At 48.7% G+C, this 27,909-nt stretch overlaps 15 protein-coding genes across 15 annotated transcripts; 10 read left to right on the forward strand and 5 right to left on the reverse strand.

Annotated features, from left to right (window-relative positions):
• Positions 1-410: 410 nt before the first annotated feature.
• On the forward strand, positions 411-1,424 carry EDB91DRAFT_1080941 (uncharacterized protein; the record flags this gene model as incomplete). The annotated part of the gene is made up of 5 exons (XM_041315313.1): positions 411-479; positions 524-687; positions 916-1,165; positions 1,216-1,301; positions 1,343-1,424. 5 exons carry the CDS (start codon positions 411-413, stop codon positions 1,422-1,424), a joined length of 651 nt encoding a protein of 216 aa, XP_041178837.1.
• A 132-nt stretch (positions 1,425-1,556) lies between these two features.
• Positions 1,557-4,226, reverse strand: EDB91DRAFT_1080942 (uncharacterized protein; the record flags this gene model as incomplete). The annotated part of the gene is made up of 8 exons (XM_041315314.1): positions 1,557-2,224; positions 2,274-2,779; positions 2,805-2,898; positions 2,953-3,169; positions 3,216-3,260; positions 3,310-3,736; positions 3,787-4,023; positions 4,072-4,226. 8 exons carry the CDS (start codon positions 4,224-4,226, stop codon positions 1,557-1,559), a joined length of 2,349 nt encoding a protein of 782 aa, XP_041178838.1.
• A 248-nt stretch (positions 4,227-4,474) lies between these two features.
• On the reverse strand, positions 4,475-4,912 carry EDB91DRAFT_212494 (uncharacterized protein). The gene has a single exon (XM_041326468.1). It carries the CDS (start codon positions 4,872-4,874, stop codon positions 4,644-4,646), a length of 231 nt encoding a protein of 76 aa, XP_041178839.1. The 5' UTR covers positions 4,875-4,912; the 3' UTR covers positions 4,475-4,643.
• EDB91DRAFT_1124758 (serine/threonine protein phosphatase 2A) lies at positions 4,538-6,242 on the reverse strand. Its single transcript, XM_041318370.1, has 5 exons — positions 6,084-6,242; positions 5,943-6,026; positions 5,553-5,852; positions 4,927-5,482; positions 4,538-4,876 (listed from the first exon to the last, which is right to left on the reverse strand). The coding sequence occupies exons 1-4, from the start codon at positions 6,168-6,170 to the stop codon at positions 4,985-4,987; spliced, it is 969 nt and encodes a 322-aa protein (XP_041178840.1). The 5' UTR covers positions 6,171-6,242; the 3' UTR covers positions 4,538-4,876; positions 4,927-4,984.
• EDB91DRAFT_1124765 (chaperonin Cpn60/TCP-1 family) lies at positions 6,243-8,625 on the forward strand. The gene is made up of 11 exons (XM_041318371.1): positions 6,243-6,375; positions 6,425-6,496; positions 6,550-6,610; positions 6,661-6,825; positions 6,880-7,078; positions 7,136-7,598; positions 7,654-7,839; positions 7,893-8,211; positions 8,268-8,335; positions 8,398-8,422; positions 8,471-8,625. The coding sequence occupies exons 1-11, from the start codon at positions 6,340-6,342 to the stop codon at positions 8,503-8,505; spliced, it is 1,629 nt and encodes a 542-aa protein (XP_041178841.1). The 5' UTR covers positions 6,243-6,339; the 3' UTR covers positions 8,506-8,625.
• Positions 8,626-8,682: 57 nt separating this feature from the next.
• Positions 8,683-10,566, forward strand: EDB91DRAFT_212873 (Oxidoreductase, molybdopterin-binding domain-containing protein). Its single transcript, XM_041326469.1, has 7 exons — positions 8,683-8,710; positions 8,858-9,015; positions 9,207-9,349; positions 9,403-9,684; positions 9,734-9,898; positions 9,957-10,445; positions 10,504-10,566. Exons 2-6 carry the CDS (start codon positions 8,895-8,897, stop codon positions 10,413-10,415), a joined length of 1,170 nt encoding a protein of 389 aa, XP_041178842.1. The 5' UTR covers positions 8,683-8,710; positions 8,858-8,894; the 3' UTR covers positions 10,416-10,445; positions 10,504-10,566.
• Positions 10,567-11,454: 888 nt separating this feature from the next.
• Positions 11,455-12,566, forward strand: EDB91DRAFT_1080945 (chaperonin 10-like protein; the record flags this gene model as incomplete). Its single annotated transcript, XM_041315315.1, has 3 exons — positions 11,455-11,678; positions 11,734-12,228; positions 12,281-12,566. The coding sequence occupies 3 exons, from the start codon at positions 11,455-11,457 to the stop codon at positions 12,564-12,566; spliced, it is 1,005 nt and encodes a 334-aa protein (XP_041178843.1).
• Positions 12,567-13,679: 1,113 nt separating this feature from the next.
• EDB91DRAFT_1236632 (uncharacterized protein) lies at positions 13,680-14,531 on the forward strand (the record flags this gene model as incomplete). Its single annotated transcript, XM_041321486.1, has 5 exons — positions 13,680-13,762; positions 13,894-13,918; positions 13,976-14,095; positions 14,148-14,453; positions 14,502-14,531. The coding sequence occupies 5 exons, from the start codon at positions 13,680-13,682 to the stop codon at positions 14,529-14,531; spliced, it is 564 nt and encodes a 187-aa protein (XP_041178844.1).
• Positions 14,532-14,760: 229 nt separating this feature from the next.
• On the reverse strand, positions 14,761-15,604 carry EDB91DRAFT_1247034 (uncharacterized protein; the record flags this gene model as incomplete). Its single annotated transcript, XM_041322755.1, has 3 exons — positions 14,761-15,124; positions 15,182-15,282; positions 15,335-15,604. The coding sequence occupies 3 exons, from the start codon at positions 15,602-15,604 to the stop codon at positions 14,761-14,763; spliced, it is 735 nt and encodes a 244-aa protein (XP_041178845.1).
• A 1,131-nt stretch (positions 15,605-16,735) lies between these two features.
• Positions 16,736-19,228, forward strand: EDB91DRAFT_212916 (cytochrome P450). The gene is made up of 13 exons (XM_041326470.1): positions 16,736-16,859; positions 16,907-17,150; positions 17,200-17,329; positions 17,384-17,572; positions 17,628-17,779; positions 17,832-17,947; positions 17,997-18,117; positions 18,173-18,186; positions 18,237-18,426; positions 18,476-18,532; positions 18,585-18,609; positions 18,666-18,932; positions 18,992-19,228. Exons 2-13 carry the CDS (start codon positions 16,958-16,960, stop codon positions 19,080-19,082), a joined length of 1,545 nt encoding a protein of 514 aa, XP_041178846.1. The 5' UTR covers positions 16,736-16,859; positions 16,907-16,957; the 3' UTR covers positions 19,083-19,228.
• Positions 19,229-20,188: 960 nt separating this feature from the next.
• Positions 20,189-20,945, forward strand: EDB91DRAFT_213216 (uncharacterized protein). Its single transcript, XM_041326471.1, has 3 exons — positions 20,189-20,584; positions 20,637-20,766; positions 20,821-20,945. Exons 1-3 carry the CDS (start codon positions 20,377-20,379, stop codon positions 20,861-20,863), a joined length of 381 nt encoding a protein of 126 aa, XP_041178847.1. The 5' UTR covers positions 20,189-20,376; the 3' UTR covers positions 20,864-20,945.
• Positions 20,946-21,266: 321 nt separating this feature from the next.
• EDB91DRAFT_1124803 (cytochrome P450) lies at positions 21,267-22,659 on the forward strand. The gene is made up of 8 exons (XM_041318372.1): positions 21,267-21,382; positions 21,430-21,550; positions 21,610-21,623; positions 21,673-21,862; positions 21,912-21,968; positions 22,020-22,044; positions 22,100-22,366; positions 22,420-22,659. The coding sequence occupies exons 1-8, from the start codon at positions 21,296-21,298 to the stop codon at positions 22,508-22,510; spliced, it is 852 nt and encodes a 283-aa protein (XP_041178848.1). The 5' UTR covers positions 21,267-21,295; the 3' UTR covers positions 22,511-22,659.
• On the forward strand, positions 22,660-23,881 carry EDB91DRAFT_1124807 (folate-sensitive fragile site protein Fra10Ac1-domain-containing protein). Its single transcript, XM_041318373.1, has 4 exons — positions 22,660-22,846; positions 22,899-23,025; positions 23,092-23,645; positions 23,718-23,881. The coding sequence occupies exons 1-3, from the start codon at positions 22,758-22,760 to the stop codon at positions 23,548-23,550; spliced, it is 675 nt and encodes a 224-aa protein (XP_041178849.1). The 5' UTR covers positions 22,660-22,757; the 3' UTR covers positions 23,551-23,645; positions 23,718-23,881.
• An 18-nt stretch (positions 23,882-23,899) lies between these two features.
• EDB91DRAFT_1080949 (cytochrome P450) lies at positions 23,900-26,092 on the reverse strand (the record flags this gene model as incomplete). The annotated part of the gene is made up of 12 exons (XM_041315316.1): positions 23,900-23,960; positions 24,018-24,077; positions 24,109-24,387; positions 24,439-24,702; positions 24,759-24,825; positions 24,908-25,137; positions 25,188-25,326; positions 25,376-25,513; positions 25,573-25,616; positions 25,675-25,766; positions 25,797-25,912; positions 25,963-26,092. 12 exons carry the CDS (start codon positions 26,090-26,092, stop codon positions 23,900-23,902), a joined length of 1,620 nt encoding a protein of 539 aa, XP_041178850.1.
• A 305-nt stretch (positions 26,093-26,397) lies between these two features.
• Positions 26,398-27,903, forward strand: EDB91DRAFT_1124822 (uncharacterized protein). Its single transcript, XM_041318374.1, has 4 exons — positions 26,398-26,741; positions 26,799-26,956; positions 27,019-27,196; positions 27,248-27,903. Exons 1-4 carry the CDS (start codon positions 26,684-26,686, stop codon positions 27,793-27,795), a joined length of 942 nt encoding a protein of 313 aa, XP_041178851.1. The 5' UTR covers positions 26,398-26,683; the 3' UTR covers positions 27,796-27,903.
• Positions 27,904-27,909: the final 6 nt, after the last annotated feature.

Raw genomic sequence — 27,909 nt, forward strand, 5'->3', positions numbered from 1 at the left:
GAGGGGATGGAGAGCACGCGTCTGCCCTTGGCCGGTTCTGGAATACAAAGTGCTGTTCGAACTGCGGACGCGGGATTCTTGAACTTGTGGTGCCATGAAGCAGCTGAGGAACTTCGAACATAGCTGTTCACAGTCATGGTTCTCCCCAGTCCCCCACCAATACTCATTGAATCCAGAGAGTAAAAGCTCACGACATGAAATATGTCTCTTGTAGCTCGGTATTCGCTAACACTTGCCTCAGACGTATCAAGAGCCTTCGAACTAGCCTCGTGCATAACGCGTCTACCGTGAAGTCAAGTTGAAGTTGAGCACAAGGAATTTCCTTTCTTTGTCACGGGCTTTGCCGGCCTCCATAGTAGTACCTGACTTTTCGCAAACTTGGTGTGGAGTGACGAGTCAGAGTCAAAGACATGGCCGCCATATCCTCATTTCGCCAGAAACTGTGGCCACGCCATTGCTTGGCTTCGGCGCGTGAACTCGTGCGCAGCATCCTTGTCTCGTCGACAACGCCATTGTCGACCAGGACATCTACAATTTGGCCGTGAAGCAGACAGGGATCCAACCCGTCTCAGACGAGTCGCCACAATACAACGTGCCGAAAAAAGAGCATCCAACTATCGTGCGTGGATGTATGAGGCAGCCCTCTACGCGGCCGCCCCATCCAGAGCATTCCGTACGGTCTCTACAGTGAGTTGACACCGATATGGGTCTCAGTCAAAGCACTCAGTTTCATAACGCAGATATCTGAAGACAGTGGTTCTCCCGGACTTGGTAATTCGAAGCAGGTTGAGAAGTTCTGCACCAAGCGAACGCTCGCAAGCCGAAATTGAACACCGACTCTAGACGGTGACCAAAGCTGCTCGGAAGGAATAGGCTGTATTACTCACCGCACCACTGAAACACTTGGTTGTGGAGAACGACGACACCCACTCCACCACCTAAGCCTTCGCCCGCGCCTACTCTCTCGAAGTCAGAATTACTAGGACTGCCTCGGCTGACGGCAGCCGACGTTGGTGTTGGGGAAGATTGGAGCCACTTGAACAAGCGCAGGCAACGCGCGAGGAAGGAAAAGGTTGAGCGTGATCTAAAGTGGATGTGGACGTTGCAGGCTGCGAAGAGAGAAGCTGCACGGGAAGCATTAGCGGCTCAGCGCACCAACTTCATAGTCCAATTTTTTCCATAACATGCTGAAGAGCAATTTATCACCGTCATCAGTACTGCACGCCGACGCCTTTTTTGAAGCAGCATAAGGTGTTCATCATGATTTTGACCAATTGGTGGATGGCTAAAATGCGTGCAAAGTTCGCGTTAGATAGTTTACGTTCTCATATGGCCTATCCAGCACCGCTCACCCACAGGCAAAACCCGTTGGTGAAATTGATGCAAAATCAGAGACTGGACAGCGCGAATATAATCTACGATGATTTACTTCTCCAGATCACCCTTCTACGCCAGTTGCAGCCGTTTGTATGGTATACGCTGACGCAAAAAAGTTATACAAGTATCCGAACATAGAAGATCGTATGTGATGCAGTCTAATAAACAAGCAAAGAAGATCACGGCAAACGCTTGCTGAGGCGAATCCAGCCCTTGGTACTTGTAAATTTGCGTAGAAAGTCATCGATAGCTAATTCTGGTTCCTCGGCGTGTGGCTGCTCATCATCAATATCTGACGCTGATTCTTCGGCGTCTGTCTCCTCGCGTGCTCGCGCCATCGATTCCCGTTCAACAATGAGATCGAATCGACGTTCGGCATCTTTTTTCAACACCACCAGACAGTCCGAAACGAGACCCCACATACGTGGTTCTATATCTGAGGGTCGGTAGCGCAGGAAATGATTCTGAAACCATAACTTCTTCTCGCCGCATGCCGCGGGGCCTGCAGTCGCCCAAGCATCGAAAGGGCGAGTCTGCGGGGGTAAGAGGACTCCCTGCCTGTAACGCAAGCAAACCCAGACGAGAACCCAGACGAACGACTCCAGATCGTGACGATATAAGTGTTCGACTTCGCCTCGTTGACCCTCTGGGGTGAGAAGATCGAGCGCCATGAACGGCACCGTGCCCGTGCGCTCGTTGCCCTGAGGACCCTGCCTAGTTGCCAACGATGACAGATCAAAGTCGTTTAAGACACCTATCAGGACGCCCTTGTCGGTCTTGTAAAACATCATGTTGGGAGGGCTGACGTCTCGGTGATGGACTCCTCCCTTCCAGAGAGCGACGTGGCCTGTGCATTATATTAATGGAGATCCACATAGATGAAACGAACGACATACATAAGATGCATTGACGCCACACGTTGAAAAGCTCTTCGCCTTCGAGCGCCGTGATGGGTAGGAGCTTGCGGAATACGAGGATGTAGAGCACGCGACTGCCCTTCTCCGCTTCTGGAACTCCCAGTGCCTTCCGGACTGCGGATGTGGGATTCTCGAACTTGTGAGACCAAAGCAGCTGGGGAACATGGCCTTTCACGGCCTCTTCCTTCTCTGCGATCTCGGCAACCTTTTTTAAGATCTCCGGTTCGCTATCTCTTTGCTCCTCTGCCCAGAAGATTTTCGCCACCATCCCATCTTTCTTGACCCCTGCGTCGTTTGCGTACTTCTTGGCGAGAAATTCACTGGTGACGGGGAACACATTGGTGGCTCGTCCTTTCAGTCCGTAGTGAGTTACTCGTTCTTCGGAGCTGGTGTGCAGCTCAAGATCCACGCCGTCGATGTCGAGTTTGAGGTAACCTTCCTTCTGGGCATTTTTTGAAGTGCTCGTTTCGACCCCAATCCTTAGCCTTGAATCGTTGCAGCGCATATAACAGCACCATGAATCGTGGGAGATCTGCAATGAAGTCGATGCCCGAGCATTGAATCGTGCCCTGCCGATCGTAATACCAGACCCAGACAATGTTATCTGCGAAAGCCATGGTAAGAGTGGGATCGTTGGACCAATGACAGAAAAACAGACCGATGACAATAAGATTCAGCACATGCTTGACTCCAACGTTGGCAGCGAACATTTCCGCGGCGTAGAGTCCTGTCTGGACAGTCACAGGTAGCTTGGAATCCTTGTCCGTGTCCGTGCCCTTGACCTTGACCCGCTTGCTGGAGGATTGCAGAGGTTCTTCTGCCTTGCGCTTGGAACTGGAGTTGCTCGGCAGCGATACGGGCCGAACGGCGCTCGGCTGGATTCATTTAGTTTCATCTCTCGAACTAGAATTAGTTACTTACCTGGACGGTCGGGCACAGGTCTTTTTGGTTGGGTCTGCGATGGGCCTGACGCGGCAGTCGCGGAACCGTCAGTTGCAGCAGTGGTCGAGCCCACTTCCAAATGTTCTGGTTTGGGAGCGACATAGTTTGTCACTGCGTATGAACCGGGCGGAGGATCAAGCTCTTTCCCTGTCTTGGCCTTCCTCTTGAACTCGATCGAGGCTAGGACATCTTTCCAAGAGATATTGTTTTCCGGCATCATCGTTGCAAACTTGGTCATGAGCTCGGGCTCTCCCATGTTCCAACCCGGGAAGGCATCGCGTGAGGTTTGCAAAGGAACGATGACCACGTCGGGCTTTCGTTTCGGTTCCTGCTTCTGGTTGCCTTGCTTCACACCCTTGTCAGCATGCTGCTGACAGATAATGTCCAGGCCTGAAGCAACAGGCATTCCGTCGACCTTGATAATATCAAGACAAGCTAGCGCGATGTTGGTGGCTCGAATGAAAGGGTCGTAGTAGTCTTTTTCGCCTTCTGACGATGCACTGACAATCGTTATAAGGGTGATGACACCCATTAGCGAAAGAGTACCTACTATGTCTCAAGAGCCTTTTTGACGCAAGAAGAGAGTAATTTGTCATCGGGGATTTTAGGCGGTGCGGTCCCATTGCAAACATGTAGAACGGCCTCGAGACACCTTGGCAGGAGCGCGGGCTGTTCAGTCTCGGGATCGAGAGAAGCGCGCTGCAGGAAAACTTGCAGCATCGTATCGGCTTCACACGTCTTAGCCTGCTCGATGTCGCGCTTAATCCATGGCCAGAGGTCCCCAACCCTGAATGTACATTAGGTCCAACTCGAATACAACACGAAATAAGCTCACTGAACACCGACGAGGTCGATGTTTTCACTGATAGTAGCAGCCCCGCGGCTGTTTGGGGTAGATTTTAATGAGCTAGTAGCCTGAGCTAGTGCCTTTGGGCGTGCTGGAGTAGACGACGAGCCTGGGTTGCCCCGTTGTGCGTCGCCGGGCAACATGACAAGTACTTGGTGACGTTCGCACAGGTAGTGAAGTGGGGAAAGTGGAAAACGTTAAGAAATAACCACATGTGCAGATTCTGCTTGCCTTATATCTGGTCGGCCAATGTGGCGTGACGAACCATTGATCAGTGGACTTTTGATGTGGCGTAATCAAGGGCACAATGGAAGTTGCAAATGCAAGTAGTCCGACGCGTCAAGTGTGGCACGTGACGCTTCCTTTTTGACAGACTTCTGATGGTTTCACTGACTTGTGGACGTTAGATTGATAGAAGCATATGTACCAGTATGCGAAAGGAGCTAAGTCATCCACCCCATAATTTTTCTTCCGTACACAATCATGCCAACCTACTAAATCGCGCACACTCGAAAAACACAAGGCACGACTCGGCCACGTTTCTCTATTCTTTTGTCCTTCTACAATACACAGTCCATGGGGAACAACATCGTGAGCATTATGGAAAATGTTAACTGCGAGGGAAATGCGGACACATAGTCTTGAAGAACGTCGAGAATGAGGCCGAAGGGTGAGTAATCATTACTCTGTCGTGTAACGTGGTATATAATGTTCGTTGTTGAGACTGGCGCAGCCCCAAGTAGGATACACGACGTAGGCACTATGTACAATATCGAAAGCCAGCGAGACATTACTAATGAGGAAGGTCAGCCAGATGTGTTTATGGGAAGTGCTGTAACTTACCAGGAAATAATCCGGAACACGCCGTGAAACCAGCGGCTCCCCCGCTCGGGGGGCGGGGTCAAATTGTAGGCTGGAGGCAGGATTCAGGACGGATAATAAACAGAACCACGTGAAAAAAAAACACGCACAAGCTGTATGATAATTTTTCGTCTATCTCCATGATCGCAGCCTGGTTACCGCATCTGTAACAGTAATTCGGCGCGCTGAAGATCGTCACGACATTCCGATCTTGACCCCAACTATAACCTAAGCACCATTCACGTGTGAGGCACACAAGAGGCGTCGTGACGAACATATACGTACCCTCCATGACGAGCTGATGTGCTCGTGCGACAAGGGTCAACCCATTATTATGGTTGAAAGCTTCGGATATATCTTGTCCGAAGGTGTACCCTGCCCCGCGGGGTGAAATGCCCCAACCACAGCGGTCGTCGGGATCAGACCACAGAAGGTCGCACATGGGACCTTCATGAGGAACTTCTTGCACACGGTCAATGGAGCGGACATGATCTAACGTGTCGATGGAAGGTGAGAGACCGCCGTGCAAGCAGAATATCTTCAATTCACGAGGTTAGAGATCAGAAATGGCAGCATGATTATTCCGCTGAGGGGAACAAGAGACTCACTTGATTATCGATCAAGGCAGTGAGGGGTAGGAAGTCAAACAAATCGGTGAAGAACCGCCACACGTTAGCGTTTCCATATTTCCGCAAGCACTCGTCATAGAAGCCGTACACCTGCGTGATTTGTCGTGACTCATGGTTTCCCCGTAGAATCGTAACTCGGTCGCGATACCGCAACTTGAGCGCCACAAGTAAAGTGACAGTTTCGACAGAATAGTACCCTCGATCCACATAATCGCCCATGAAGAGGTAGTTGGTGTCTGGCGAGTTTCCGCCGATGCGAAACAGCTCTGAGAGATCATGCTGCGCGCCGAGGAAACGAGGCACGAGAAGCACGATATGCGCACGAGACAAGATCAGCGGTCCAGATTACAGAAATAAATCATAACGCACAAATTGACCATGGATGTCGCCGCACACAGTGACGGGGCATCGCACGGGCTGTACGTTGGACTCCTCCATGAGTATCTCTCTCGTCTGTTGTGACCGCAGTGAGATCGAGCCCAGGTGGCGTATTTATCGGGGCTAACGAACCTTGTCGCATAATTTCTTTACGTCTGCTTCTGTTAGTTGTTTGCACTGACTGAGCTGTTCAATCCAGCCATCGATCTCGTGCTCCATGATAGGTTTGGTTTGTAGTGGAAGGTTATAACAGAAGAGTATGAAGGATGTCCTTGTAATTTCCTCCAAACCCCATGTCACGTCATCACGCACTTGCTATCAGGGTAATTGTCACGCAATATCGTGTCACGCCCAGCCTCCAAAACGCGACGCGTGCTGAATCAAAATCATGGCTCAACAAGAAGCTGTATACGCAACTGATGAGGTGAATCGCATCGCCAAATCATTGTTTGCTGATTGCTTAATTGATCCAGTATGGCCGACCGTTCATCATCCTGAGGGAGCAGGGAAAGAAAACCAGAACTCATGGTGTAGAAGCAATCAAGGTGAGCGATTTTCTTCCCGATCAACAGCAATCTATTCACAAGGTGTCTTCAAGTCGCACATTCTTGCGGCACGGACAGTGGCAAATATTATCCGGACCTCGCTAGGACCTCGAGGTGCGTCCTATTAACCCACTATTACAGGAGTTCGAATCATAATGATGCAGGGCTTGATAAAATTCTTATATCGCCTGACGGCGAGATCACTGTCACGAATGATGGTGCAACTATTTTGGGACAGATGGAGGTTGAGCATCAAATTGCGAAACTCCTTGTGCAGCTTTCCAAAAGTCAGGACGATGAGATCGGAGACGGGACCACTGGTGTTGTCGGTGCGATCCCTAACTTGTACCCACATAATTTCTCTTCTTGACATCCGTTTGAAGTACTGGCTGGTGCACTACTGGAGCAGAGTGAAGATCTGCTAGACCGTGGTATTCATCCCATCCGTATAGCAGATGGCTTTGACCGGGCCTGCACTGTCGCCTGCGAAAAGCTTGACAGCATCTCAGATCGTGTCGAGTTCTCACCTGAGAACAAAGAAAATCTTCTCAAGACCGCAATGACCAGTCTAGGCAGCAAAATGTGCGCTCTTCTATTTATTCTTATTCTTTCCCAATACACATTCTAACTTTGGCCCAGTGTGTCGAAGGAGTTGCAGCAATTCGCTCAAATTGCGGTTGATGCTGTTCTAATAGTTGCAGACCTTGAACGTCGCGATGTCCCCTTTGATCTCATCAAAGTCGATGGCAAAGTTGGCGGCTCTCTTGCTGACACGACGCTGATCAAGGGCGTTCTCATTGACAAGGATATGTCACACCCACAAATGCCCTCCTGCGTACGTGATGCACGTCTTGCGATTCTCACCTGTCCCTTTGAGCCTCCACGACCCAAAACCAAGCATAAGCTTGACATCACTTCTGTAGAGGAGTATAAGCACCTCCGAGAATATGAAAGGGAGAAATTTGAGGACATGATCAAGATGGTGAAAGACACTGGGGCAAATTTGGTCATCTGCCAATGGGGCTTTGATGACGAAGCAAATCACTTGTTAATGCAGAACGAGCTGCCTGCCGTTCGATGGGTTGGTGGGCCAGAAATTGAGGTGAGTTTCACAAACTCACCCTACCGTGAAAGTATCACTGATCTTCTGCTTTTAGCTGATCGCCATAGCGACGCAAGGTCGAATCGTCCCCCGATTCGAGGATCTTACGGCGAAAAAACTTGGGAAAGCAGGTATCGTACGGGAGGTCACGTTCGGCACAACCCGCGACAAGATGCTCGTTATTGAAGAGTGTGCCAACTCCCGCGCTGTCACGATCTTCGTACGCGGAAGCAACAAAATGGTTTGCCTTATGTTTACCTCCCTCTATACATAATCTGACATTAAGGCACGTAGATTGTTGACGAAGCAAAACGTGCCCTGCACGATGCTATCTGCGCAGTACGCAACCTTGTTGTGGACAACCGCGTGGTCTACGGCGGCGGTGCTGCGGATATCAGTTGCTCCATCGCCGTCTCGAAAGCTGCGGATGAGATCCCATCTATTGAGCAATATGCAATGCGCTCCTTTGCAGCTGCTCTAGACGCAATCCCCCTTGCCCTTGCTGAGAATAGTGGTCTCTCACCAATCGAAACATTGACAGACGTCAAGAGTCGACAGGTCACAGAGAAGAACTCCCGGCTTGGCATCGACTGCTCTGGAAAGGGAGAGAATGGTGGGTGGTACCACGTTGCATATTTGAAACACTTGAATCAAAGTTCCGATTTCCAGACATGAAGAAGCAGTTTGTTTATGACCCTCTGATCTCAAAGCGACAACAATATCTGCTCGCTACCCAGGTATGCACCCTTTTGGTTGCCATTTTGATCTAAGATGTCTCAATGTGTCCTTCCAATTGCAGTTGGTCCGAGCAGTCCTGAAAATAGGCAAGTAAATGATGTGCATTCCCGACAAAAAGCTAATTATTCCTCCAGACGATGTTATCGTATCAGGGGAAGCGGATGAGTAGACTAGCTATGTCTAGAAGTAAACACGGGAAACAGTACACTGACATTTAGTGAACATCATCATGTAATTTGCTCGACCTTGGTCGTTTTTAAGTCCTCTAATGCACGTGATGTCACTACTACATGAGGAAGTTTAAATTTGGTTTACGGATCAATTGACAGAAATTGTACCCAGGTCTTAGGGCTCGGGCTCGTTATTGTGCGGATGTAAGTCGCATAGACGTATCTTCTTTAAAATCAGGCTATCCCAGTGAATTTTGCATTCTTTATTTTTCTCCTTGTGCACGTCTTACTTTGGTGACTGCTTCCTGGCCACTTTAACATATTGGATTGCACTGACATCATGCCTTGCAGTCTCTAGCGTTCTCTCGTCAACATCCTAGACAGAATCATGGGCAAAACCGATTTGCGGGTGCTCGGCAAGATGCCATTGAATGCCGAACCACCATGCCTCGTCGAGCTCACGAGGCACCCTATTACACCGCTGCACCTGGCATATGCCCGTAACCACTGTATGTTTCTTCCATACTATGCTACTGCCCTCCTATCTCTCATAATGCACCTGACTCCGAATCTCAATCCTTTGACTCTGCGATCAAATATGATGTCCCACCTGAATATGCCAAACCGTCCGATTTCCGTTCTTCAATGCTTGGCTTCACCGCGGACGCTGCTGATGAAATGGCATTTATGGCATCCGTAGCTGTTATAAAGGATCTAGCATCTGAATTTGACAGTTATACGGTCAAGATAGACGGCGAAATGGAGGGGATGGAAGAGAAGGTGTTGAACGTGAAGGACATGATCGCATCCTTTCCAAAGAAAGAGGTCGTGGCTGTTCTCATTGTGCGTCATCTCTGAGCCGTGTCAAGAACGAACATACCCACCGCTCGATCTAGTGCGCTGGTAACCGTCGTGCCAAGATGCAAGAAACAACGGGAAAAGCAGTGCGAGGTATCAAGTGGTCAGAGGGTACCATCGCGAATGCCCGCTGGGCAGGTGTACTTTTACGAGACATATTGATCAGCGCAGGGGTCTCTGAACAGGAAGACGATCAAAAAGGTTTCCACGTCTGGTTCGCTTCGAACGTTGCGCCCTGTGAGGATGACGCGTGTTACGGAGGGTCTATTCCACTTGACGAGGCCATGGCAAAGGACGGTGATGTTATGCTTGCATACGAGGTCAGATTATTGTTTCGAGAAATGCGCATATATTCACGTTTCCCACTAGATGAACGATGGACCCCTCACCCCAGATCACGGCTTCCCTCTGCGCGTCGTAGTGCCTGGTTACTTTGGCATGCGATGGGTTAAATGGGTGGACCAGATCACTATCTCGCGAGAGGAATCGCCCAATTTCTATCAACAGCGCGATTACAAGATGTTGCCTGAATGTGTATGTCATCCATATCTAATCGTGATGTACGCCTGCGTCCAACATCTTGCTGCAATAGGTTACCTCCCCAGAGAAGGCCATCGATGAGGATTGGTGGGGCCGTATACCTGCAATGCAACGACTTAACTGCAATTCGGTCGTCGCCCACATTCAGTGTCTGACACCTGCCTGTCCTGACCAGAAGACGCTTAAAGTCACAGGCTACGCCTACGCCTACTCATCTATCTCGCGTGTAGAAATCAGCGCGGATGGCGGCGACACGTGGCATGAAGTACGAATCACATACCAAGAGGGTAGTTGGAGTTGGTCGCTGTGGGAAGGCGAGCTCGTAGTAGACATTGATACCGATGCTCTCGAGTTCGCTAACCACGGACCGAAGAATGGGCGCCCAAAAACCAAGATAACAGTGATAAGCCGTGCATTTGATCGGTCTGGAAGCGCCCAGGATACCGATTGCCGCTGGAACTTGAGGGGAGTAGGCTTTTGTGGTGTCGGCGTTGGATCGGTGGAAGTATAATCGGATACCTGGCTTCATTAGGTTTTCTCTGTACGTCTTCAATCAAGATAGCTGAAACTTGTCATGGCGGTTCTAGTGATCATATCAGGTTCCAACCTACTTCTATATTTACAGACCGAATTCCACTCAACGGCCGGCCGCTCTTACAAGACTCGGGATTTCTCAAGACAAGTCGCGCTATAACATCGGATACAAACAGTCAGGCCGTCATCAACTCACGTCCCAAACACAGAGGCGATGGGTGATGGTGTCTGTCCGTGAATTTCGGCTGTAAAAGTAAACAACGTGAGCTCATCCGATTTTCAAGAATTCTTCACGATCCTGCGCGTTGCGGGATCTGTTGCCAGAAGATCTCTCAGTTGGAGATTTAGAAAACCATGGCTGAGAGAACAATCAGACACTGCGGCAGTTGTCCTAGACAAGGCGCTCATCAGCGGGGAGATCCGGAAGCGCCTAAGCCGTTACGTCGTATCATGCGACACTGAAGCATAGCAAGAAACATACAAAATCTGTCCACAGGGGTTTGAACAATTATCGTAGCGCTAGTTGATTTCCTGCGGAGGTGAGTGTCTGTCTTTGGGACATGTCTTGAACGTCTTGAATGCTGAATTGAACCCGGAAGAGTATACTCTCCTCTAGGTAGACCATATCAGAAGGAAGATAAACGCCCCTTCTATTATTATAACAGGTGGCCGGACGTGTTGAAAGCAGTACCCTTATTCGCCTTCAAAGAGGCGCTGAATGCGTGACACTTCTAGCGATCATCAGGTGTCACAAGTCAGCTACATAAGGCATGTGAACTCTGATTTATCTCGTACATCTCTTCTATGGACTTGCCTTACGGACCAAGTTATCATGACGTCTAACCTCAGAGGATCCGGATAACAAATCGTATGCTTCTCTGAGCTCCCACCCCGGGTTGATAAAGCCCCGCATCGCCGCCTAACGTATCCGTTTCGATATAAAAGGTCTGGTCGTCGGTTTCAATCTTCTGCCCTGATATCCATTCGACGCATCTTCCCCACGCGCAGTTACTAAAATGACTGGAATTGACTTCACCGTCTTCAAAGGCTCCTCCAGCGGAAAGATAATCCAGTCCAAAAGCCACAAGGAAAGCATCAAACCAGATGAGGTGCTACTCAGAATCACCCATGCTGGTGTGTGCGGTACAGACCAGCATCACAAGACATCGGACATGGTCCTCGGCCATGAAGGTGTCGGCGTCGTTCAGCAGATCGGATCGCAAGTCACCTCGTTCAAAGTGTACACTTGCTTGTCATTTTGCGATGATATGAAGCTGATCGACGCGTTTTAATAGGGGCGATCGCGCTGGCTGGGGGTATCTCCACGATTCATGTGGGCACTGTGATGAATGTCTCAATTCAAACGAGATGTTTTGCCCAGAAGGAGCCATGTACGCAACGTCCAACACTGACCAAGGTGCATTCGCGTCCCATGCGGTGTGGAAGGCGGCGTTCCTCTTCCATATTCCCGACGCTATCACTTCCTCTGACGCGGCACCTTTGATGTGTGCCGGAGCAACGGTATTCAATGCGATGTATTTGTACAATGTCCGATCTACAGACCGAGTGGCAGTCGTAGGCGTCGGTGGTCTTGGTCACCTTGCCATCCAATTTGCAGCTAAAATGGGATGCGAGGTAGTGGTGTTCTCCGGAACTGAAAGTAAGAAGGAAGAGGCGAAGAGTTTAGGTGCAAGTGAGTTCTACGCTACGAGAGGTAGCAGCAAGCTGGAAATTGGGAGGCCGATTAAGCATCTATTCGTGACTACTTCGCAAATCCCTGATTGGAATCTGTGAGTCTTATCTCAAGGTGGGGTTTTTTGGATTGACTTGTGTGATTCATAGGTTCTTCCCAATTCTGGCGCCCAACGCCACCATATACCCTATTACTCTATCTCCGGGGAACTTGACCGTGCCCCACATACCTCTCTTGTCAAAAGGGTTAACAATTCAAGGAAGCTTTTGTGCCTCGCGTGGTGTCCACGTCAAGATGCTGAGATTTGCAGCTGTCCACGGCATCAAACCCATCACTCAAGAGTTCCCGCTAACGGCTGAGGGTATTGACGAAGCTATGGCTAAGCTCGATAAAGGAGAGATCAGATACCGAGCAGTATTGGTGGCTAGGAAATAGGTTATGTGAGGAATATCGGAAGCAGCAGCTGTGGTGTGACTGGGATCACGATGACGAAGTATCTGTACTTACTATCATTGCAAACGCCCTAGAGTAATTTTTGTAAAAGTATTAAACGAAAACCCTGCAAAAATATACGTGTCGCAAACCATATTACCTGGACCAGACTGCGGGCCATTGAGAAAGTGTATTCCCCTAGCCTAGGTCCTAGACGGCATTGGACGTTGCATTTACCATTTACAGTGGGAAGATCCAATTTGAAGGTTCCGTCGCGCGTGTAGCATGGACAGTGGACAGGTAACACCTGTGGATCTGAGAAGAGGCAAGATAGGGAGATATTTTTCCCGAGCGCTATGCTTTGTGGTGTATATGTATGCAATGCCGGTACACTGAGCAACGCGCACTGACGTGACGAGGAACGTAGTATTGCCAGCTCGCTGCTCGCGTGGATCATTCAGCAGGCAGGTCCTTTCTTTCCATAAGGATTCTTCTCCATGCCACGATATGATCCCCGAGCAACTTTTGGTGCCCATGTTCCAGCAAAGACCCTGCCGCACGTCATGATTGCGAAGCTAGGCTCCCGCTACCTCCATCGAACAATATCCGCGAATTGCTAGCTGGAAGAGCGCAACAGTATCACCACGAGCGCTCTGTAACCAAAATAATTATTGGTTTTTGTAAAATCATATGCGTTCACTTCACCGGATACGTGTACGTTCACCGTTTGAGAAGTGCGGACCAAGATCCTGGACCCGAGCGGCCAGCCTGGAGCCAGCCTCTGACAAAACGGACTTAGTACTGCTGACTAAACTACGCAAACCATGACCGCCCCCTCACCGGGTTGCTCCATTCCACCATGTGTTCCTGAACGGATGTTCAGGAGCAAGGTGATAGGTCCCCGGGCCCGGGCTCCAAGCTCGCGTCAACCTTATTCCTGGAGAACTATGATGACCAGTTCGTCGTATACCATCAACCCCAAAAGAAGGGGTCGCCGAAACTTATGACATCACACACTTCTTTTGGTTTAGATGACGTCAGGGGTACACAGTATGCATTTCCGGCGTACGAGTCTTCCACCTGAGTTCATCCCCTTCGCCAAGTAATCCATATTCAATGAGCTACCTATCTGCAGCACGCTGCTCAATTAAGAGACTTTCCGGAACTCTGGGAGTTTCGTCGCGATATGCAGGTGCAAGGTGCGGCCACTGAGCGCACACTTTTTTCTAGAAACTGACGCCTTGTGACTTACGGTCTGGAAGACGATATACTAGGTATTTGTTGGAAATTCAAAAGGCGTACTCTACTCATCATAAATTTCTTGGCAAAGCACGATGCATGACAATAATGCGGAGGTACGTCTGCTCACAACGCCGGTGTGCCCCTGATCAGTTCAGAATATTTTATTGCAGACCCTGGAGCGAGAGAAACGAAGAAACTTGTCCGGCACCCAGCACAAAACTTCGACCCCAATTGATGACGCACCAGGTTGGAATGAGGACCTGGCGAGTACATCTGAAGCACATGTCAAGGTATGTATATGGTCAAGACTTCCAGGGAAATGACATCGACATCATTTAATAGGCTGATCGCTCATCTGCCACAATTGATGATCTTCAGCGCAAGACCGTTGATTATGTTCGTTCGAAGCACCAAGCAGACGAGCGCATGGATCACAGAGAAGCATCTTACCTGAGGGACGAAGTAACTGGACCCCTCGGCAGTGTGAGAGTGGGTGAGTTTGAGGGCGTTGTCGGTGCTGGTGATCTTGGAATAGATCAGGAGGGCACTGACATAGAGTCTGACGGGCGCACCATCAAGCGACACGTCGTCTATGAGGAGATTACGGAAGTTTTGAGAGAGCCCCATCCAACGGAGAGCGAGGCTAATGTAAGTGTTTTGAGTGTGGATTCATCTTTGTCGTTGATATGGAATTAGGTAAAGGCCGACCGCGGCGAAAGTTCTTGAATCATGCCTGTTGATCTTGCGCGTTCGATAGCGCTCTCATTGTATCGATACTCAGCTTCTTAGCTGTATTTCATGCCCTCAGTCATGCCATTCGCTCTGGGGTTGATATCATCCCGCCTTCAGAATGATCATCGTGAAAGTAAACAAGTACACTGTAATATACACGTAGCAATACATGCATCAAAAAATCGTCATATGATGAATTATCGTGCTGAACGAGTCCTGACGCCTATGCCTTAGTATGAGTACCTTTACCGATAGTTTCTCCAGGGATCACGACGGGACCAACGCCAAACTCCCCATCGCCTGGGAAAGTCTCTGGGCGTGCGTTCGACTCTATAGGGTTCAAGTGTACTGGACCAGGACCCCAATGTCCACCAAAGGGCCCCGGCGGAAGTTTCCTAGGGCCAGGGCCCGATGAGACATTCTCAGTAGTAGTGACACCAGGTGAGCTTGAATTGACGGAAGCGGCAGGGATGGTGACATGCAGAGCTTGGTCGGTGGCAATCTGGTTCACGGTCACTATGCGACGGGGGTCGAAATATCCGTGAACGTGGACATTAGACTGGGGTTGAGACTCTGTGGCCTGAATGCTGTGTATCGTAAGATGGTTAGATGGCTGAGCAACCACGATGACAAATAGATATTACATAGCATTGAATGATGAGGTCACTTTGCTCTCCGCGGGAGCTCCCATGATCAAGAACTTTGAGTCAACGAGCGAAGTGTAGAAAAGACCGACGAGGCCCGACTGTAAACTTCGTCAATGGAATAGTAGAGCACGATAAAAAAAAATTGCTTACAATTTGGCCCTTGTCGCCGGGGACTTCTAGTTGACCTTGGACGGTGACGTTCGCAGCTCGCTCTTCAGGAGCAGCGCTGCTCTGACTGAGCAACTGTGCCTTAAACTCCTCCCTGGAAACTTGTTTTCCATTGTAAAAAACATTTAACTTGTGCGCGAAAAGCGCATCAAATGCTGTGGTGAAATTTGCTTGGGTCTTGGCCGTTAGAATGGCCGTGAGATGGGAAGAAGTGAAGGCGGTCAAGGTGGGGAGGACAATGTTAGTGGACATGTTGTTGATGAAGGATATGGTGTTTCTGCACCGTCTTATATACTCCAGAGAGACGGCAAGTACGGAAGCTGCGCACAGGACTGCGCAAATACCGCATTCGTTAATGCAAATACTTTCAAGTCATCACGGGGAACTAGTAGATATGCTGACAGGAAGATGATGAGAAGAAGGCGCTCGGCCACTCAATAATCGAGACGTACACTGACGACATCCGAGAACTTCGCATGGTTGCAATGCAGGTACTTGAGTCAAATGATATCTCGGCCTTGGTTAGGAAAGCCTGCGCTTTGTCGCTGTGCATGTCGCGCTCTCGCGTATTCAAAGTTCAAAAGTCCAATCTGTCATGGAGTTGGTGCTCTGTAGACTGTCGCAGCATAGCAATTATATATGATTAGCATACTTTAGTCGATGCTTTACACCATTGACTAATCGATCACGAATGTCATGCCCAATGCCATTCGGCGGAGATGCGGTCTGCCGGAAACACCGTTGGGCGGTGTGGCAATGCTGCTCTAGAATTGAGCATGAATCTGAAGATATGATTTTAGCAGGATTCAGCTGATTACATAGGAACAACTCATCATCATTTTCTTGAAGAATGTAATAAGCCGGAGCCATCCGTTTGGAAATTTCCGTTTTGCGGGCAAAGGCGGAAAAGCCGCAAACTCTAGAATTCAAAATCGTTTTTGTCCTAGTACACTGCGCAAACGAAATGGATACTTGTGAGACATAGAAGCTCGGAACGACCGCCGTCAGCTACCAGCTGCAGTATCTTCTCTTAGTATTAGATTAATGCGCGGCCAAAGTGACACCGCCCGAAAAGGCAAGTGCGGGCAGGGCGCTCTCGACCTGGTGCGATCGATCATGATCCAAAACATATTGATTTGACTTTTCCGCTGCCAAACCCCAATCACACCGGTGCGGGCGCGGTGTGAAAAAACTCCAGTACGTCGCAAACGCCGCCTCACACAAGTAGCACGCGCAGATGCGGCGCCGCTTGAGCCTGTCCGTGCTCAACGTTAGCTCATCCCTTACTACATTGCCGCTGCCACTACTGACATGTGTTACATTAATAATATGCATTAGCCCGCTTGGCACCCTGGCGGGGCTGCCACGTCATCCGCTATTGCTGGCGAATTTGATAGGAGCATTTTTTGTCGAGTCTAATTTGAAAGAAAAAAAAACATGTGGCCAGATGTTACAAGCTCAGGGATGGGGTAGGTCGACCGGGAGAAATGTTTCAGTTGAATAAATTGTGAGCATTCTGACAGTTGTCGACGAACCCTTCTCATTCATTTTCAGTCACCACTCGCTCTCCAGAGTCCATTCTCGCTAACATTGTCAGACCGTGAAATGGGCGGGCTTGACGCACTTCTTGCTGCCGTGGTGATCGGTTTTGCACTGAAGAGTTACTTTGCGAAAGTGAAGCTGCCTCATGGTGTGCGATTTCCACCAGGTCCGGCTTCGCTTCCAATTGTTGGCAATGCACTGAGTGTCGATGTGAGTGCCCCTTGGGCCACTTACAAGGCATGGGGCAGTGAATTCGGCAAGTCATTCCACGAAATGCCAACCATCCGTTAACTAAAGTCCCATAGGCGATTTGGTTTATACCCGGCTTTTTGGTCAGGATAACATTATCATCAACTCCGAGGAAATCGCAAGAGATCTCCTCGAAAATCGGTCCCATAACTACTCCGACCGGCCAGAGTTGGCAACCAATGAACTGTACGAATGCTTGAATGCTTGAGCATTTTCTGTATGATAGACGTCAATTCTTAGATTTGGCATTGACTGGACTACCGCATTCTTGCGATACGGTAGCAGATGGCGGCTTCAGCGCAAAATCATCCAGCAGTCCTTCCGCCAAGATGTCGTACCCGATTTTCGGCCCATACAAGTGGCAAAATCTCACGAACTTCTATTGAACATGCTGGAGGATCCTTTGGGCTACCCGAAACATTTTGAAATGTGAGTAGATTTCTATATGTTAACTACTTATCATTGGTATTGAACGGGTCTTCAGGCTGGCAGGTTCGGTCATCATGTCTACTGTGTATTCATATCAGGCAGCACGCCGTGATGATGACATGATCGAGCGTGCAACAATGGCCCTGGAACTCTCAATGAAAGAGATGAGACCTGAGGTAGTTGCAGTGTTCAGTGCTTTCCCATCCCGTAGGCCACGTCGTCCATCACATCCATCATTTTCTCACTTTTCAATCCGCAGTTCTCCGCCTCCCGTCTTGGCTGCCTGGCATGTACCTGAAGAGAGTTGCACCTTTAGTCAAAAGATTGATGTCAGAAAGCTTGGAATATCCATTTATGTGGACCGAGCGTGGTCTGGTAAGTGTAACATCACATTGAAGTCCTTTATTTTACGTGCATTTTCTAGAATGCAGGATCCGTGTCTTCTTGCATGGTCGTTGATCATTTGCTGAAACTCGATGAAAGCGATAGTAATACAGCCTCGCAAAAGGTGGCGATCAAGGAAGCTGCAGCAACTGTTTTTGGGGGTGAGTCTATATAATTCAGTGAATCCTTATCATGCTGAGAAAGAATTGCGAACAGCTGGCACCGAGACGGTAGGCAAAAAGCGATCGTGAATTTGGTTCAACTTTGACCAGTTACTTAGACAGCCTCTGTGCTGATGAACTTCATGCTTGCGATGATTCTCTATCCACAGATACAAGAGAAAGCGCACAAACTTGTTGAGAGCGTGGTTGGCACGAATAGACTTCCGACGTTCCAGGATCGTTCATCCTTGCCCTACGTCGATGCTATTTTGCGCGAGTGTCTGCGGTGGCGCCCAGTGTTTCCTCTCGGTGCGTTGCTCAACCAGTATAATAAAAACAAATTAGTGATCAATTACAGCAATCATGCATTCTGCTGTCGAAAGCGACGTTTACAAAGGTTATTATATACCGAAAGGTGTGCGAGTTTCAAGTCATGTGTTTTGAGTTCATACTTATTTGTAACACAGGTGCTACGATCACTCCGAATGTTTGGTACGGATGAAAATCATTTGCTTGTCCTTGGGGTTCCCAAACTTAATCTTCCTCAGGGCGATGTGCCACAACGAAGAGAAATACCCAAATGCGTCTGAATTCAATCCTGACCGTTTCTTGAACCCAGACGGTACTCTGACAGATGATACTGTGAGTGTCGTATGGGGATTTGGACGACGGATATGCCCCGGTCGCCATCTCGCTGAAGTTTCTTTATGGTCTGCAATGGTCGGCTTGCTTTCGGTTTTCAAATTTTCGAAGGCCAAAGATGAGACGGGTAGAGAGATTGAGATCGAGCCACATTGGCATGGAGGGCTCAGTGTGTACGTGACATTTGGTTGGATTTTTGTGAAGAGATACTGATTCTGATTTGTCACTTTAGGCGGCCCATGCCATTCCCTTGCAATATCACTGCGCGGGATGAAAGCATGGATATCACGGCTTTGGAGCGATTAATTCGAGTATCTGTTTAGCTTGCTCCGTAGTATATTATGCATGCGGTGTTGTTGAATATCATTGTTTGTGTTCATACCATTGCTACGTCGTGCAGATTACACATTTAGAACGCGCAAGTACATGTCATACATACTACTACACGACATCAATAATTTGACCAAGGTCATAAAATCTAGACTCGTGACTAGTCCTGTTAAACCTATGAGGCAAGCCGTCGATAGACGGACTAGTATTGAAAACTGGCTTTGAATTTGGAGGTCGAGCGGATTCGCAGGATAACACGACGGGTAAGCCTTTTCGGGGATATCAAAGACCACGTGAACTTTTGCTAAGGCCTTGCAAAGTCTGCTAAGTCTCGTCAACGTTCGACTCGTTGCGCTAGCTGCTCAACAGCGCCTGCGTTCGTCACCATCGCCTCATGTAACAAATGCTACTTGCTCTTTGTGATATATATGATATCCTCTTCAATTCTAAACAGTAACTTTAACCACTCTGGACTCCAGGTTTGTGGATATCACAGGTGATGCTCCGTCAAGCGCCTCTTTTACGGATACTATGACCTCGACTTCCAACGCATCGAGGAAAGCATCACGAAAGGCTTGGATGATGGAGGATTGGTCCATTGATTTTGCAAGTGTAGATCGCGTCGCGTCGCGTCAATAATGAAAATTATATTGTTTATTTTGTATTCTATGCTACAGCTTGAAAAAACCTGGTTTTTTCATTCACTAAAGGTCACGTTATCCTGCAAATCTGCTCGACCTCCAAATCCAAAACCAGTTTTTACCAGTCCATGACTGTCCGTCTATCGACGGCTTGCCTCATAGGTTTAACAAGACTGGTCACGAGTCTACAATCACCGTCTATTACAGTGCACCAGCAGGGTGCTTTCGTCCACTCCGTCAAACTGTATGGTGTTTGTGCTAACATTTGATCTTATCAATCACCACTGCAATTCTTTCACCGCTTGGATCTAGTAAGTGTACCAGACTTTGTCACTGGAGACAAATTGTGTTCCACCTAGCTAGGAAGTGTTTCCAAGTGGTTGTCAAGCTCAGGGCCCCACAGGGGGCTTGGCTTTAGGCGCTCCCACAGTCACTCCGAATACGACTTCTGTCAACGTAGACTTGCGGGTGCGTTATCTAGCTGCCACGCAACGCATCGACAAGTCTGAGCCAATTCAATCAATATCAATTACGCAATTGACAATTGTCTAATGTCGTAAAATCCATGGATAAACATTCTGAATTCCCACTGCTCTTCACCAACTGACTACTCACTGGTCACCCTTCAGAGTCCATTATTGCTGTGATGTCGGACCATGTGACGGGTGGGCTTGAAGGACTTCTTGTGGCTGTTGTGATCGGTGTTGCGTTGAGAAGTTACTTTGCCAAACCGAAGCTGCCTCATGGTGTTCGATTTCCACCAGGGCCGACGTCACTCCCAATTCTGGGCAATGCACTGGCAGTCGATGTAAATGCGCCTTGGGTGACCTACAAGACATGGGGTAGTCAATACGGCAAGTGATCCCGCAAAATGCCGACCACCAACTAACGAGGTTCCTTATGTAGGCAACGTGGTTTATACCAGGCTTTTTGGTCAGGATAACATTGTCATCAACTCTGAGGAGATCGCAAGAGATCTCCTCGAAAATCGGTCACAGAATTACTCTGACAGACCAGAGATCGCCACCAATGAATTGTATGAATTATTGAATTATTGAACATTTTTATCACTAAGCTAGTCATAAATTAGATTTGGCGTTGACTACACTACCGCGTTTCATGCGATACAGTAGCAGATGGCGACTTCAGCGCAAAATTCTTCACCAGTCCTTCCGACAAGATGTCGTACCCGATTTTCGGCCCATGCAAGTGGCAAAAGCGCATGAACTTTTATTGAACTTGCTGGAGGATCCTTTGGGATACCCGAAACATCTTGAAGTGTGAGCGAATTTCAATGTGCATCTATTCGCCGTTAGCATTGAACATCTTCAGGCATTCAGGTTCGATCATCATGTCTGCTGTATATTCATATGAAGCAGCACGCCGTGATGACTACATGATTGAGCGTTCATCGTTGGCCCTAGATATCATACTGAAAGAGATGAGACCAGAGGTAGCTGCAGTTTTCAGCGCATTCCCCTTCCGTGGGTCATGTCTTCAATGACATATAGCAGTTACTTACAGTCTAATCTGCAGTTCTCCGCCTCCCATCTTGGCTGCCTGGCATGCGCCTCAAGAGAGTTTCACCTGTAGCCAAGGCATTGGCGTTAGAAACCTTGGAAGTTCCATTTGCGCATACGGAGAATGGTCTGGTAGGTGCACGATGACATGAGATGTGCTATTTACGAGTAGTTTCAAGGCTGCAGGATCCATCTCTTCTTGCATGGTCGCTGACCACTTGCTAAAGCTCGATGAAAACGACAGCGATTCAGCCTGGCAGAAGAAAGCGGTAATGGAATCTGCAGCAACTGCGTCTGGGGGTGAGCGTATATATAATTCAATGTATTCTTGCAAGGCTGAATCAACGTCTCACGAACAGCCGGCACTGAGACGGTAGGCAGAAAGTGGCGGGTTATCTGGTCCAACGCTGACTAGTTACTAGACAGCTGCTGTGGTGATGAACTTCATCCTGGCGATGATTCTCCACCCCCATGTACAAGAGAAAGCGCACGAACTTATTGAGAGCGTGGTTGGCACAAAGAGACTGCCGACGTTCCAGGATCGTCCGGCCTTGTCCTATATTGACGCCATTTTGCGCGAATGTTTGCGGTGGCGTCCGGTGTTCCCTCTAGGTGTGTTGCTCATCCAGCATAGCATACACAGATCAGTAATAAATTACAGCAATCATGCATGCTGCCGTCGAAAGCGATGTCTATGAAGGTTATTACATCCCCAAAGGTATGCGAGTTCCTCCTGATCTGTTTCAGTCCATGTTGATTTGAAGCACAGGTGCTACGATCACCCCGAATGTTTGGTACGGGCGATGATTACTCTCTACTTTTTATGAGCGCCGACTTACTCCTCCACAGGGCAATGTGCCACAACGAAGCGAAATACCCAAATGCATCCGAATTCAATCCTGACCGTTTCCTCAACGCGGATGGTACTCTAACAGACGATACCGTGAGTGTTGTGTGGGGATTTGGACGACGGATGTGCCCTGGTCGCCACCTCGCTGAAGCATCTATATGGTCTGCGATGGTCTACTTGCTTGCGATTTTCAAATTTTCAAAAGCCAAAGATGAGACTGGCCAAGAGGTCGAGATTAAGCCACAGTGGCATGGAGGTATTACTGTGTACGTGGTCTTTGATACAATTTTTGTGGAGATATACTGACGTATCACTATAGACGACCCATGCCATTCCCTTGCAGTATCACTCCGCGGAATGCAGAAATGGATATCACGGCCTTGCAGCATTTAATAAAAGTATCCATTTAGGTCTGTGGTACTCTGTACTGCACATCGCTGTGGGATGGGATGTGGATGGGGATATATTATATTTATTTCTGTAGATCTGGTGTAGCACAGGACTACTTAGCGGATTCGTACTTGGTAGAAATAGTAATCTACTTCGATTACACGGTTCTGACCGTTGTTGCAACGCTGAAGCTTCGAAACTTGCTTAAACAACCTTGGCTCAACCGTTGAAGCAACCCAACTTACTGCGAACCGTATCCCTGCCAATATGTCATTATACAAACCATATGTTTCAAAGACTACTGTCGTTGCCCCAACTCGAGTCACGGAATTTGACATCCTGAAAGCCTCCCACAAGTAAGCAGCGCCCACATTTCCAAGTCTGCATCTTTCACATCTTTCCTTGAAGGTTCTTGCGAGACGGCGAAGACGCTGAGGCTAGTACATCATGGAACGACCGACTAGCGCAGAAATACTACGACAGTCTCTACCGCGAATTCACGATCTGTGATCTCAAGCATTACAAGTCAGGAAACGTATGTCTCTCGCTATTCATGATTCTCTTTAGGGTGTCTGATCGAATGAATTCATCGATCGTATAGTTCGCTCTCCGCTGGCGCACAGAAACAGAAGTTCTCTCTGGAACGGGCGAAACGACGTGCGCGAACGCGCGCTGTTCCGAACATACCGCATCTTCTACTTCGCTTACGACTCTCGAGCTACCATTTGGATATGAAGAGCACGGGCAAAGGAAAGAAGCCCTCGTGAAAGTCGTTCTGTGTTCGAAATGCGTCCGCAAGATCATGTGGAAGAGGAAACACGAGAAGAGAAGGGAAGACGGTGCTGTGGAGGCTAAGACGGGCGAAAGCAATAAAGTTGAGATGCATGAGGATACTAGAAGACCAACGAAGTCCAGAAGTCGCTCGAAGGATGTTGAGCGTGATGACGAGCGGTATCGCGCCCGACGAAGACGAAGCTCACGTTCGAGGTCTCCGCGAGCTCACAAACAGAAACAGGACACCTCACCAACTCTGTTACAAACGAGGAACAGCAGTACTTAACCCTATTCCTACTTACTATCAAGGTTTCAGAAGTCTCGTGCTTCTCGGGATGTACATTAGATTGCATTGTGTATCATGCAGGTGTACTCAAACGTGTACGTCCTCACCCCTGCTCAAGCCTAGTTTGGCTGATTCGCTACGAAGTCTTCCTCACATACCCTTCTCAGGTCTAATGGCACTTGAGCTGTCACGTTGTCCCCAGCTGGTGGACGTACGACCGGAACTTGTAGCCCGTTCATCTTCCAGTAGATCTCCTTGACGTGTCCATTCCTATCTGTCGATGCAGGAAGCGCGAAATGTATTCGTGGGACAAGGGTAGTGAGGACTTGTTCTGTGATAACTTAGTTCGTCACTGCATGCGGAAAAGACAAGAAAGCGTACTGATTTCCATCTCTGCGAATTTAAAGCCGCTACATGAAAGATATCAATGGATATGCATGGATAACAAAAAATGTTACATCACGCACATGCATGCACGACCCCCTCCGAGAAACGTCATCCTGCGTTCACCACGGCTTTCAGCCCTTCTGTAACGTCCACAGATCTTCTACCACTTACATTAAACCATAGACGCCAGGGTATTTCATACCATCCTTGATTCCACCGCTCATGGAATCGCCTTCACCATCTCCCAGGTGGAGCCGCTCACCAGAAGGTGACAGCCACCGTTCGGGACGCCATTCCGAGGCGTCCTCGCCCCAGATCTCCTTGTTGTGATTTGAGGCCAAGATGGAAATAATGAGCGTTGTGTTTTCCGGAACATAGATTGAAGAGATCATTTCGCCGGACGCAGACCGGATTGGCTGATGCAATGGAAGAACAGAAGCCTGACGAGCACTTAGTAACTATTTAGTGAGTGTTTCAGGCGGCAGATTAGAATGAACTTACGTTCGGCTGAGAAGAGAAGTCGGAGGATAAACTCGAAGTGTTTCACGAACGATGGCATCTAGATAAGGTAGCGCCATAAGCGTGTCGTAGGGTACTTCTACGTCTTCCCAAGGGCCGGACAGGCCCTGCGCAGCCGCATATTCTCGTTTAGCCTTGCGGATTTCACTTCGTAGTCGTGCCTGAACGTCCTGCTTTTCGGCCAGAATCCAAAGAATGCGGCATGTAGCACTGGTAGTCGTTTCAAAGCCCGCAAAGATGATCGTGCTATAAGGATACTGAGTTTAGGATTCACACTGGCAGGGTATGTAAGTAATGCCCACTTCATCTGTCCCAGTAATTCCGAGTCCGTCAATCGATCGTCATTAGAAGAAGACGCGTTGGCTCGTACTAGTAGTCGTCATTTCGTTAGTAAATGGTTTACGTGTGTGAAAAGAAGGTAACTGACGCATGATGCTCATGATGTCTTTACCTTTCATGCATTTCCCGACATTTCCGACGAAGCCTTCGTTCTCTAAGGTTACTTTCTTCTCGGCAAAAATGTTCTTGCTAGCAGTGTCCATCACGTTTACCACATGCCGAAGATTTTTCAGTGCGTCACTCGGCATCCAGTCCATCATTTTGTTTCTCCAATACAAGGAAAATCGTCGCACAATCATAGGGATAAACGGGCGGAGGAAGATTAGACGAAGCGTGGATGGTCTGTCATGGCATCATTCCGAGAGTGTTCGCCGAACAAACAATTTACTCACGCAAGTGTCCTGATGGCTTCTATGTACTCGTTTTCTTTTGTTGGATCGAGTGCATCGAATGAGTGTCCGAGTGCTGCCTGACATATGTATTCTAGTGCCCCTCTTGACACCCACGGAAGTAAGTTGACCTCCACAACCGCTGCAAAAATTGAGTAAACAAACAATATTCGGAGAATTATGAAACCTACAGCCGTCAGCTGGGATTTTTGCCATCAAGATGGTGCGTAATTGATCAGCGATAGGCTGAATTACAGGAAGCAGATCGCGCATATTTGCGAGAGAAAATACTGGATTTAGCATCTTGCGCTGTTTCCTGTGTTGTTCGCCTTTCAAAGAGGATGACAGCATACATACGCTTCAACGGGTGAGACTTCTGTGTACTTACCAAGAGTAGCTATAAGGCCCTCGCCAAAGATGAGTCGATTGCCCCTATTAGGTTGGATCATCAACTTACGCACTGCTTCTGCGTAAGCACTTGTCAACTCACACAATGAACATATCGGTCTCCTCGTAGACATTTTGTTCTTTCACGACGATGTGATGCAGAGCAAGTGGATCTGATATGTACAGTTGTTCTTGCTAGAGAGTTCTGATGAGTGGACATATCACATCCAAAATGAGAGCCTTCACCCCAAGAAGGGCGTAAATCTTGACTGCCCCACCGTATTGCTTCACCAAATCAAGGTTGTACCGCAGACCATCTTGGAATATACGGTGAAAGTTGCCTGACACGTATTAAGATTAATGGGAGCTATCGCCAGAAAAGCGGATTTACCTTTCAACCAATGCTCTTTCTTTGGTCCGAGGATGTGAGCGAGAGGAGACTTGGGTGTACGATAACGTTTAATGAGCCTCCATATAATGAAAGCGAAGATGCTCGACCCGCAGACTCTCAGAAGAGCCATGGGGGGATGAAGGAGGATTAATACTATCCACCAAAAAAGGCTCAGCGATGGCCATCAAACGCTGATGACAACGCTGGGAGAAGGATTAGCGCCTGTCATCCGACCAGATTTCGGTGCGGGTTAACCGCTATCCCACCTACGTTATGGATTACCAAACTACAAGTACACCTTCTGCTGTCTTTGTTTTGGCAGTTCTGTTCTTGCGTACAGAGTGCCGTCAGGGTTTGGTCTTGCTGGCGCCGGGGACGGCGTTCTTAATGAGCAAAGCCACGGAGTTTGAATGGAGCTTAGAAGGTTCGACGCAGCGTGCAACATGAACGAAAGCGTCGATTTCTACCCTCGTTGCATGTCTTCTTATCCTTATCCAGCAAGTCCTTGCGCTTCGGTTTAAGGATAGCTACCAATGACAATAAGTCAGTGGGTGGGTATGAGTTACCCGGCCATCCGCACCTCACGAGGTTCCGGTTGTGATCATCAGAATGAAAAAAAACAAATATTCTTTTCCGTGCAGTGCGCTCCTTTGGTTGACCACCACCAGCACCATCCTCTCAACCCAATAACTGTTCATTGTTATCAGGGCTGTTAAATGCAATGCTTTCAATTGATTTGGCAGCACTAATTGGCTTTGGTTGTGAAGCTGTCTTGTATGGTGAGAGTCGACAGCTGCTACCGAACACTACCTTCAAATGCTCACATACAACTCCAGGCTGTTATTGTGTTCTTTTCGTCATATCATGGGTAGTCTTGGGTCGAAAACGACCTTCACTAAACATTAGTAACCCTGTTGTTTTTGCCAACTGTTTGCTCTTCTTGTGCTGCACTGCACATTTTGCCCTCCAATTCAATCATTTTTATACAACTCTCGTGGGTTTCCCTATCAGATGGTTGGAAATACATATTCTCATGCCAATCTTCTGGATATACAGGAGTCAACAGGAGTCATTGGGTTTTCCACGGAGACTCCTGGTCTTACGGGCGCAGATTTCCTTATCTCGTTCACGGATCTCGTCGGTGACCTGGTTCTCGTCTACCGCTGCTGGATGCTTTGGGGTAAGAACTACTATGTAGTCATACTTCCCCTTCTTTCTGCCTTCGGTGGCTTCGGTACGTCGTCCCACTTCGAGTAATCGAGCAGTCAGTGATGAAGTCGAATAGCTTGTATAATGGAGGTACTCCACCTCGTCATTACCACCAACCCCACCTCGCCCGCCCCTCCGGCTAGCATAGTACCCCTGGGACTTGCAGGATATATCATGCCCCTTGCCACCAATGTCATCGTCACCACTCTCATAGTTTACCGCATCTGGTTCTCCTCCCGTATCGTGAGGGAATCCCCAGTGCACATCGGCCAAAGCGCCTCCCGTCACGCGATGATGCTCATCATCGAGAGTGGTGCGCTCTATCTCGTAACACAATTCGTGTTCGTCGTACTCTTCGCGATCAGCCACCCTGCAGAAGGCATCATGGCGGTGATTGCCACCCAAGTATACGTGAGTAGGACCCAAATCTGGACCTTGTCTAATTTCCGCTCGCTGATTCCTCACAGGGCATCGCACCTACCCTCATTATTATTCGGGTTGGTTTGGGAATTTCATCAGAGCATACCACCAAGGCAATCACGTCCACTCGTATCGAATGGATCGCGCGCCGTGGGAATGACACAGGCACTTCGGGTACTCAGTTCACTGTTGATCGTAGCATGACCGAGACCGATATGGATGTTCGGATGAAAGACTTCGATCTCACCCACATGAAGGGACACGACGAAATCGAGATTGCGGAGGTTGAGTTGGCGCCTGTGAGCACTTACGAGCACG

The sequence above is a fragment of the Suillus paluster genome (genome assembly GCF_016628075.1).
Source record: "Suillus paluster strain FC165 chromosome Unknown EDB91scaffold_17, whole genome shotgun sequence".
In the NCBI taxonomy this organism is placed as follows: domain Eukaryota; kingdom Fungi; phylum Basidiomycota; class Agaricomycetes; order Boletales; family Suillaceae; genus Suillus; species Suillus paluster.